General features: G+C 30.2%; 2 protein-coding genes across 3 annotated transcripts; one reads left to right on the top strand and one right to left on the bottom strand.

Annotated features, from left to right (window-relative positions):
* The first annotated feature begins 2,064 nt into the window (after positions 1–2,064).
* LOC126909368 (zinc finger MYM-type protein 1-like) lies at positions 2,065–4,461 on the top strand. The gene is made up of 4 exons (XM_050691784.1): positions 2,065–2,635; positions 2,678–2,836; positions 2,933–4,207; positions 4,256–4,461. The coding sequence occupies exons 1-4, from the start codon at positions 2,065–2,067 to the stop codon at positions 4,459–4,461; spliced, it is 2,211 nt and encodes a 736-aa protein (XP_050547741.1).
* A 2,248-nt stretch (positions 4,462–6,709) lies between these two features.
* LOC126909367 (uncharacterized) lies at positions 6,710–9,961 on the bottom strand. 2 transcript variants are annotated; one of them, XM_050691782.1, is made up of 7 exons: positions 9,738–9,961; positions 9,066–9,179; positions 8,759–8,929; positions 8,514–8,662; positions 8,276–8,360; positions 7,643–7,785; positions 6,710–7,133 (listed from the first exon to the last, which is right to left on the bottom strand). In XM_050691782.1, exons 1-7 carry the CDS (start codon positions 9,931–9,933, stop codon positions 6,963–6,965), a joined length of 1,029 nt encoding a protein of 342 aa, XP_050547739.1. In that variant the 5' UTR covers positions 9,934–9,961; the 3' UTR covers positions 6,710–6,962. The 2 variants fall into 2 exon arrangements, with proteins under 2 accessions (XP_050547739.1, XP_050547740.1); XM_050691783.1 differs by having other exon boundaries at positions 8,282–8,360.
* Between the last annotated feature and the right edge of the window lie 1,817 nt (positions 9,962–11,778).

The raw sequence follows: 11,778 nt of genomic DNA, 5'->3' as shown, positions 1-11,778 counted from the left end.
GGACCATGATGTCAACCACATTTATTACAATCATACATTAAAAGACTTATGTCCTGATTTTTATATTTCATTGATTCAATGAATTAATTTTTAACCCATTTGACTTTTAGTTCAATTTGCAAGTTTGAAATAAACATCATTAAATAGAAACTTTTATGAGAATTATAAAAAATTGTACCGTTAAAATTAATATGCAGTCAGAAAATGTAATAATTACTATTTATAGTAAATGTATCATTAAAGCTTAATATTTAACCATAAGTAACAGGTTGAGATAAAAANAGCTTAATATTTAACCATAAGTAACAGGTTGAGATAAAAGTCAAACGAAAAAATTAAAACACAACATGTTATATGCAATATAACTTAACTAAATTGAACAAATCACATAAATACAATTTTTACTATAATCTTACCAACCATTGACCGTACAAAAAAGACTCAATATTTTAGTGGCTAGATAGTGGATTCTCCGCGTCAATGATCTAAAGTAGGCAACCTAACACAGTTAGCAGAAAACGTGGAAGGGTATAAGATAATTGTTTTTACTTTAGTAAAACATTAATAATTAGAAATAACTACATCATTATTAAAAAAAAATGAAACTATAAAATAAATCAATAAAATGTGACTCATCCTTTTGATAATATTAGAACATGAAGTTAAAATTTAAGGATGTATGGAATCATCAGGATCGGTGGGCAAGATTGCTAATTTCACAACAGGGGCACACGTCTACGCTGTGCAGTTTGAACATGCACTACACGCACAATTTTACCGGGTCCTGGCGTTAATGCAGTTATTTGACTTAAACGCCACATAAGTGGGGGAGCCTATTATCTTTAATAATAACCATGTCTCCGACGCGAACGTTTAGTTGATCAGTCACCCATTTAGATCGTTGTTGTAAGGTTGACAAATATTCAGATGACCACCTGTACCAAAAGGCCTGATGACAATTGTCTAACAACTTCCAACGGCCAATTAGAGAACGTGTAGCGTCGACCTCGCTTCTCGGCGGAACAGCAAGAACTGCAGAAAACGTGGCTGCATCTGACAAGTCATAAGACCTCGGGCGTCGGGAAGCTGAATTCCAGAAAGACCCGTAACGGACTGAGTCCATCGGTGTGCGGGAGACCAAGGCGATCCGCGAATGCCGTCGTCATGGCACTAATTTACGACGCGAAATCTAACAATATGCGCGCGGTTTGAAGAGTGCCCGACCTATCACGAACATGAACCAACGCTGTCCCCAAGAATACTGTTGGTGTAGTAATAGGCATAAGACCGAAAAACTATTTGACGGTACATCAGCTATGGCCGACGGACTATTACTTGGCTGGCCTGGTGCGCGGAGTGGTCAATCAATGTGTAATAAAACATGATGTCTCCGAATACGCCGATTACACGTCACTGCAAAACATTTCGTGGAATAGTGAATAGTGAGTAGTGATAAGCAAGGCCGTATTTGGGGGGGGTTTTGGGGGTTCAAACCCCCCCCGAAACTTTTTAATAGTTAATAAACTGAACTTTAAAATTTAATAATTTACATAATAATACAGATAACTCTCTAAACATATTTATATTGTTGTAAAATATTATATTATTTTATAATCCAGAAATTGTGTGGATACGAATTCTAATGGCGTATTTTATAAATAGCATATTAAAATATATACATAGATATATACGTCACTAGCGATTAATTGTAAACGATTGACAGACGACGATAACATGTTGAAGAGTGGAATTATTATCTGTAGGCCGTATTACCGTTTTTCAAAGAACGTTATCGGTATTCAGTATCTCCAATAATAATATTATTAATAACTTTATTTTATACAACAAAATCGTTTTTTTTTTTTTTTTTTCATAGTTGTATGTACATGTTATCTTGTACCGCCTGCTTGAGACTCATAGAGCAATGCGAATTTTACTGTGTAAGGTGTAACTCTGTGTTGAGACGTCCTATGAACAAAGTTATTAACTATTAAGTGGTGATATTTCTCTTGGAAATTAATATAATACTCGTGTTTATTTTAATTTATTTATATTTTCTATAAAATGTCAACTCGTAAGAGCAATTGTGCTAATACTTTAACAAACTATTTTAATAAAAAAATAAAAACAACCCATGACGGAAATGCAGTCTGTACTTCAAGTCCAGTATTGACTGCAATCACACCAGGTACAACAGAAAAATCTAAGAGTGATGTAGCTGATATTGGTTGCTGTTTTGATCAAAAGGTTAGTGATGAATTAAAATATAAGTTACTTTCTAATGTTTGGATTCCTGATGAAAAGTTTAAATTTCCTATATCAGGAAATAGAAAGTTAAAATTTCAATTAAATTGGATTAATCGATTCCCTTGGTTATGTTACACTAATATGCAAGGTTCTGGAGCGGTGTGCAAATATTGTGCTATATTTTATCATAACTTTACCGGTAAAGGTGCACATCAAAAACCCGGCGTATTAGTAACAAAACCATTCAATAAATGGAAAAATGCAATTGAAATTTTTAGCACACATAAGGACACAGAGTATCATAAAAACAACGTTTTTTTTGCTGAAAATTTTATTTCCATATATTGCAACAAACAGTTAGATATTTGTCAAAAAATTGATTCGGCACGTGCTAATCAAATAGTTGAAAATAGAAAAAAATTAACACCAGTTATTCAAACAATAATTTTGTGTGGTCGTCAAGAATTGGCTCTTCGTGGTACATCTGATTCTGGACCACTCACTTTAAATGAGCCAGTTCACAATGATGGTAATTTTAGAGCTCTTCTGCGAATGCGAATGAACTGCGGTGATAAAATGATGACTGATTGTATTGAAAATGACACATTTAAAGCTATGTATTTAAGTCCTACTATTCAAAATAATTTAATTGATATAATTGGAAAAATAATTCAAAATTGTTTAGTGGATAGAATCAATAGGGCAAAATCATTTTCAATTTTAGTAGACGAGACGACTGATATATCGCGAATTGAACAAATGTCACTTTGTATTCGATATATCGATGAAGATCCTGAACATCAATTCATTTTACGTGAAGATTTTTTAAAATTCGTGTCGGTAGAAAATACGACTGGTAAAAATTTAGCCAATATCATTTTAGATAGTATTAAATCTCTTGGAATAAATCCGAAGTATATGGTAGGACAAGGATACGACGGGGCGGCTGCAATGAGCGGAAATTTCAAAGGAGTGCAAGCAATTATTCGAAAAGAATATCCGGCCGCGCTTTACGTACACTGTAGTGCTCATTCTTTAAATTTGGCTCTCTCTCATTCCTGTAGTATTCAACATATTCGTAACTGTATTGGTACCATAAAATCGGTAGGAAATTTCATTAAAGGTTCAGCAATGCGAACCGAAATTTTAAAAAAATACATTAAAGAACAATTTCCTGAATCTAAGTGGACCAAACTTACATCAATGTGCGAGACACGTTGGGTAGAAAATCTTGACGGACTAATAAGATTTACAGAAATTTATGGGGCAATTGTTAATACATTGGAAGAATTACAGTTCACTCGTATTATTGAAACGTCATCAAAAGCATTACAATTTGGAAAAACTATTATAACCAGTGATTTTGTAATAAGTATGGTCTCAGCATCTATACTTTTTTCCTTAACATTGCCACTGTGTAAGAATTTACAGTCTGTAAATTGTGATTTAACCGAAGCAATGGCGTATGTTGATATTGTACNTATAACCGAAGCAATAGCGTATGTTGATATTGTACTACACGAAATAAATGATATGCGAAGTAATATGGATAATACATTTTCCAATATTTTTAAAAAAGCTGAGGCTCTTATAAAATCAATTGATGACGAAGAATGTATAAGAATACCTAGAATTGTTGGACATCAAAAAAATCGAAGTAATATTGTCGTGAATTCACCTGAAGAATACTACCGTATTACAATAGCTATTCCTTTTTTTGACGACTTCATTGAACAGCTTCAAACAAGGTTCAATAATCATAAAAAAATAATTTCTTCATTGCACAAGTTATTACCAAAAACATGCGATAAATTTGAATTTAATTTAAATGATTTGGAAATATATTCAGAATTTCTGGATTTAAAAGTACTGCCACAAGAAATTAAACTGTGGAAAAGAAAATGGACTGGCAAACTAGATGTAGACCGTCCAAATTCGGCTATCGAAGCGTACATTAAATGTAATTATGAATATTTTCCAAATGTATCTTTTCTTTTGAAAATATTAGCTACATTACCAGTTTCGACTTCTACACCAGAGCGCTCATTTTCTACTATGAAAAGGCTAAAAAACTTTTTACGAAATTCATTTGGTCAAGAACGTCTTACAGGTCTAGCACTTTTGAGTGTGCATAGACAAATTAAAATAAATCCAGACGATGTGATCGACAGTTTTGCAAAAGAAAAAAAAAGACTGATAGACTTTGTGCTATAAAAATGTATTATTTTAAAATTAAAACTGAAAAATGACTCATAAAATTTTGTATTGTATTGTATTTTAACTTTAGTATACTTCAAAAGGTAAATTTTGTAAAATAATGACAAAGGTAGGTCATAACATAAAGTATATCTTGTTGTATAACCTAACTTAATAGTAAGACAATTTTTTTTTGTTTATGTTATGTATTAGTATTTTTTTTTAATTATTTAAAAACATATAATTTGGTTAAAACCCCCCCCCGAAAATTTGTTCCAGCTACGGCCTTGGTTCGCACATTAGCTCACATTACCCATAGGGTACATTGTCNTGATAAGGCTTCGAAAACATAGGTGTTTATTAAGAGCATACTGCAACCGGTCATTAACGTCCCTATTGATAAAAACTTGACAGTTAACTACCATATGTTCACCTTTACATGCTGTGCATTGTTTCGATATATTTATGTTATTGACCGGTTTTGTGGTAACGAGCGAAATTACCGGAACCCGACTATTTTTCTCATTACCATGCAAATTATCATGAACATGGCGACAATCTTGAACATTTTCTAAAACAGCTACTCGTCTTTTTACAAAATTAATTACATCATCGGCTAAAGGATATTCGGCTACCGTTTCAGCATCGAAACATTTACGACTTGATGTCGGTAAGCAACGGGAGCATAGTGCAAACAAAATAAAAGACCCTATATCCGGTTTATTTAATTATTTAGCAAAGAAATACTCTCGTCCAAAGTTTCAAAAAACGTATTTAATTCGGTAATACTTTCTTGATGCAAAATTTGTACCGATAGCATTTTGTCGACTAAAACAGATGCCACTCTCTGTGGCTTATCATAACGGTTGGATAGAGTCAACCAAGCTAATGCATAATTATGTGCCGATACTGGAATACCATTTATTACGTCCGCGGCGCTACTACCTTCGAGACAGGCAATTAGAAAATCAAATTTATCATTATCGTGAAAGTTCTGCTGATCAATAAGTAAATTAAAACGATCACGGAACGTGTGTAATCGCCATTAAAACGGGGTAGTAGCATATTTGGCATTTTTAGGGGACGTTTTTCCATAATTTGAACCAAACCCGCGTCTGAATTGGTTTCGCTGAACACCGACACCTTTGCCGACGGTGGAACGCGATCTACTTCAGACTGATACTTAAGCCTCGTTGCTTTAATCAAAGTTACGCACTCGCGTACTTCAAGTTGAAGTGCTGTTATATACTCTAACCCGAGGCCTAAGTTAAGCAACGCATCTATTAGGGGACGGATTCAAACTAAAGCGTGTCCATATGGCGAGCTGCCACGATAAAATTTTTTTTAAGAGCCGGTGCAGTAATAACATGACATGATAAATCGTACATAGCTTTAATATGTGACACTGCGGTTGAATATCTAAGTAATGCGTGACCTTTAGCGAGTCTAAAAGCGGCGTCGTCAGTTATAATAAACAATTAAGAGAAATGTAAAAATTTCAATAGTTAACTGNCAATTAAGAGAAATGTAAAAATTTCAATAGTTAACTGTTATTAAATTAAGTAATTAAATTAATACATACACATATCAAAGGAAAAGACCAACAATACTGACCACATTATTAACGGTACAAATATTAATAAAAACATCAATACGCACCCAAACCTTTTCTATGAATGATGAGTGATGTTAATCACTGTCTGATAACTATACTTATCACCGATAGGAATTCGATAGTTGTAGTTACTAGTGAAAGATAATACAGATNGACGAGTCGTTGTTTAAAATAAGTAAAATTGTTGACAAAATGAATAATGTAAAAATTATAGTATCGAAAACGGGCGTTAAAACATGATTGCCTTTTTTATTTTGACGTCAATAGCTCGGGCTACATTATATTATATTATAATATAATATAATAAAAATGGTAGGAATAGTAATAAATATCCTTAATTCTCAACATAGCTATATCCCTATCAGGAATCTTAGTATGTTCTATTTTATAGTTTTAATTTAACTGATCATTAACTTTTTCGGATTAAGGCCAATATTTATTTCTTTTAATATAGAAAACATAAATATTATAAAATTTATATAAAATAATAATATATTATTACCTGAATTTATTAGTTTATTAGAATTCAAGTAAAAGTAAAATAAAACGTAATTAAACAACACCATACATTTTTATCTATTTTTATTTCTAGAACAAATCAAAATAATACATTGTATACAAAAAAAAATAATTCGAAAATATTAGCCTGGATAATAATATTAAGTTTTTAATTAAAAAATTTCTCTCAAAAACCTCCAACATTACTGTTAGCAATTGGTTTTAAAAACATAGAAAGTACAAAGTCAAGGTATGATCCGGTTGTCTGTTCGTTTTAGACAAACCGGTAACCTCAGCTCATCTTGATGACTCTTCGATTACACACTAACTATGCTCAGGAGCGGTTGACTTATTAATTACCACTTGCCATTGTTTATTCAAGCTTTACTTTTCGATTAATTTTTATTTAGTTATCCCATTCATCTAGAGAAAAGTATTCCGATGACGTATCGGAGCTAGAACTGCTCGACATCATACTTGCCCGACGAAACATTGGAATACCTAATGGGTTCATTCTTTCAAAATCATTTTCGTTTATTTTTGGATTTTCTATTACTGAAACTACTGGCTTCACCGGCTATAAAATATTATACTAAGATTGTATATATTTTTAAATATTTTATTTTGACTACTTGAGTCAAGCAACAGATTGTGAAAACACCACTAAGCAGTTAAATAAATACCAGATCACTTATGTGAAGGATTAGATAATTTAAAAAAAAAGATACCCGGATAATAAATAGNATATTCATTTCATATTCCTTTCATGAGTATGACAAAAAGTTAAAAAACGTAAAAAAAATTCATTACAAAAAAATATATATTTTTTTATACATTTTATCTGAAGTATTTGAATTGTAATTAAAAATCTTTATTTTTATGAAGCATTCAAAATGCGATTCATTAATATATGATCCACTTCATAAGTATGATATAAAAAAAAATTGAATTATAATCATTAAAATACTATATCGATTTTAGACATTTACTTTGCTTACATTAAGCTATAATATATAATTTGCACTATACTCAATTATTAATTATTAAAAATNCGATACTCTATTATTAATTGTTAAAGAGGTTTACCTTCAATTTCACGCCGCGTTTGATTTCCTCTATAAGATTTTTTGGTAGAGCTGCTGGTCTATAAACCTTACCTTTGCTTTTTACATTGTTTTCTGATTTTAGTGGCATTAGTAGAGTATGAGGAGGTGGTGAAGGAATGATATCTGGAAAATATTCATATTTAGTTAACATAAACAGTGACTTTGTATGTATTTATACAAGTACTATCCAATGGGTTCATTCCTTGAAGATTTTTGTCATGTATATTTGGTTTTTCTAATACTTTNAAAATGCGATTCATTAATATATGATCCACTTCATAAGTATGATATAAAAAAAAATTGAATTATAATCATTAAAATACTATATCGATTTTAGACATTTATTTTGCTTACATTAAGTAATAATATAAAACTTGAACGATACTCTATTATTAATTGTTAAAGAGGTTTACCTTCAATTTCACGCCGCGTTTGATTTCCTCTATAAGATTTTTTGGTAGACCTGCTGGTCTATAAACCTTACTTTTGTTTTTTACATTGTTTTCTGATTTTAGTGGCATTAGTAGAGTATGAGGAGGTGGTGAAGGAATGATATCTGGAAAATATTCATATTTAGATAACATAAACAGTGACTTTTTATATATATATATACAAGTACTATCAAAAGGGTTCAATCTTCGAAGATTTTTGTCATCTATAATTGATTTTTCTAATACTTTAACCATTGGACTTACCGGCTATATAAAATTAAAAAATCAAACACATATACTAACTGTTATAATTAATATACTCATTTTAACATTTAATATATTGAGGTAATTGTTTTGCTTACATAAAGCTATATTATATAATTTGTACTATACTCAATTATTAATTATTAAAAATTTTACCTTCAATTTCACGCCGCGTTTGATTTCATCTATAAGATTTTTTGGTAGACCTGCTGGTCTATAAACCTTACCTTTGTTTTTAATATTATTTTCTGCTTTTTGTAGCGTTGGTAGAGTTTGGGGAAGTGGTGGAGCAGAAGGAATTAAATCTAAAAAATTTACATATTTATATTGTACTTAAATTTATAAATGTACTATCATTTTTTTTGCAGTTTTTTTTATTAAATTAAAATATATAGATTTACCATTATTTTGCTGCATATCCTTTAACTCGGTTAATGTTTTGTTTATCTTTATTTCGTCCGTCTTGCGTTTTTCTTGACCATCAATATTTTTTATCAAGTAATCGGAAGATTCCAATAAATATTTCTGAACAATTTCCTGAACGATTTCGGACATTAAATCATCAATGTGATCTATTAAAGTAAATTTTGGTAAAATTATGGATACTTTAAGAAAAATAATAAGTTGTGTAGTCGGAGTATACTTCCTTATTTTTTAAACTAACTCAAATATTTTTATAGAATAATATTTTAAAATATAAATATCTACTTCGAATAATGATTTCTAATTTTGGGTCATCTAAAATTTCGCGTTTTATTGACTCCTTTATATCGGTTATTTTGTCAGCCATAGTTTCTATTCCATTGTCGCGTTTTACTGGTACTGTAATGTAATATTAATATAAAGTATGAATATATTAAGATAGCTTAAGAGTGGTGTAGTTTTAGGTACACTTAAATTTTACCACTTTAAAATATTACATTTACATAATCAATATGTATATTTACCCTATAGAAAATCTAGACCCAGGTGTACATATGAATCGTTCCTAACATGTAAACGTTTATACAGATTATTATAAACTCAATATTATTAATCTATTAAATAGGATAATTTTTCTATCAGAAATTATTTACACAATAAAAATAATTTGAATATTTTTATTTTTTTTTATACTTAGTATCATTACTTAAGTCACGTATTATTCTTGAACTATTAACTATTTAATACAATTGAAGTGTATCTTTTATTCATTGTAAGGAACTTAACTTTGTTTTTTCAAACGCGAACATATTATTTGAATGTAATAAAATGTTTCAAGTTGTGTTTTAATAGTGAATGAATTTTAAATTTAAACGTATTAAAGAAAATGTTTGGCCCGCCAAATAATATGATAATTAACTGAAAAATAAGTAATTATAATTTTTCATAACTACAAACCATCTCTCCTTTCATCGGTGTTACTGTTGGATTGCACTACCAGATTTTTTTTTTTCAATAACGCTGAGTCTCCACTCGCATCAATATTGTCATCAGGCGTATTGAAATTGGCTACAACATTTTTTTCAGTTTGTCTGGCACATAACTTCCTAACAAATTTTATAACTCTTCTAAATACGCCTTTTTTGGATATCATATTATATTTTATAGAAATAAAAACACTATTATTTACTCTTTAAATTGTACTAAACCAAAATAATTAAATAATGAATTATTAGACTGAAATTTATATAGAAAATAAACTATTATTGTATCATAGAAATTTAAAATAGTAATATCAATTTTTTATACGCCAATTGCTATCTTTTTAATTGTGTACTATGAAAACAATTAAAAAATGACATATTTTTTAGCTTATTTCTTTCTTTTTTTGTATCTTAAATTAATACCCTAAATGTATTTTAAGAAATTGTAAAGAGGTGTTCTCTACACTATTTAAANCTAAATGTATTTTAAGAAATTGTAAAGAGGTGTTTTCTACACTATTTAAATACTAAATAAAAACTAAACGTAAATTTAAAACTAAAAAAAAATTTACATTCATACATATAATAATTCCCAAAATTGATAAAATATTCTATATTTTATTAATATCTAAATATAATATTAAATTTGATCCATAGTTGACTATTTATTATAAAATATTTTCCTACAATAGGTAGACGGGTAATTCAGATTATGCTATACAAGGGTAATATTTAGACTTTAATAAATTATGAATATATTCTCCTCTTAAATATTTAAAATTAATTTAATCATAAAAAAATTTAAACATTTTAATATGCTCATGTTCTAAGCCTGTTGTTGCAATTGTACTGTAACTGTTAATAATAAATCGAAATACGTATCGTGTAAAATGTATTCACTTTTAGGTCAAAACAATGTTATGAGACATCTGTAACGACAACACACTACGCGTTAAAACTCCGACTTTATTCTAATCAACCTCATCATTGTTGCTCTATTTTAAAATTGATCATTCATTAATTGAACTATACGTAGATTCATCACATTTATGTACCAAGCCGGTATGAACACTTCATCAAAATAGCCAAAAGATGTCGAAAATTAGCTATTTTTAAATTTGTAATTTTTTTGGAGATTACCCCTATTAACGGGGAACGAGGAAAATTTTTTCTATTTTTAGGGTAAAGTCTTCGATTATATTTGATTTGTGATCTTTCGACGTTTCGTTGAAAGAAATCGGTTCGGTGAGAGCTGAGAAAAAGTTACAGACACAAAAAAACACATCATATTGCCGTAACACAATAAAAGAAAAGAAACAAACGATGTAAATGTATATGTAATTGTGATGCGAAGATGAATATGAGGATGTGGTGCCTGCTGTCTAGGTATTCACGTGCGTGTTGTCGTACAGCAGTCACCGTACTCGGCTGACACTCCGGGTTAGCTGTGGGTGTCGAAAGGCTGTTGTTATAGGAAGTGAATAAGGGTAACACCTAGGTATGAGGTACAGACAAAGTGCAAGACACAAGTACTTTAGTTATTAAGAGAGGATAATGAAGTACGAGGTGCAGACGAAGTGCAAGACACAAATACTTGGCGTACCAGGTGAGGAAAAATAACAGAGTACGAAGTGCAAGACACAAGTACTCTGAAATGTTGTGGAAGAGAGTAGATAGGTTAAAAAGGAAATAAATATAGTTTAAAAGCGTGTTTTTTAGTTTTTTTAAACTATATTTATTTTTCACTTTTTAGTTACATGTTATGATAGTAGTTTCTATCAATATCATGGTTGTAACGGGTAAAGGGAAATCAGGGTTCGATTCCGGAGTGGGAGTTTGAGAAACGGCTACCACATCCAAGGAAAGCAGCAAGCTCGCAACGTGGAGGTAGTGACGAAAAATGACAATACGGCAATCATTCCCCGTAATCGGAATAAATACACTATATATCTCTTAATGAGAATATAGCGTATTAATATATAAGTTTTAATAGTAATTAAAATATATATATATAT

This window comes from Daktulosphaira vitifoliae, unplaced genomic scaffold (assembly GCF_025091365.1).
Source record: "Daktulosphaira vitifoliae isolate Bord-2020 unplaced genomic scaffold, ASM2509136v1 Scaffold_303, whole genome shotgun sequence".
NCBI classification, from domain to species: Eukaryota; Metazoa; Arthropoda; class Insecta; order Hemiptera; family Phylloxeridae; genus Daktulosphaira; species Daktulosphaira vitifoliae.
Note: the sequence above shows the minus strand (reverse complement) of the source record. Positions and strands in the feature narration are given on the sequence as shown.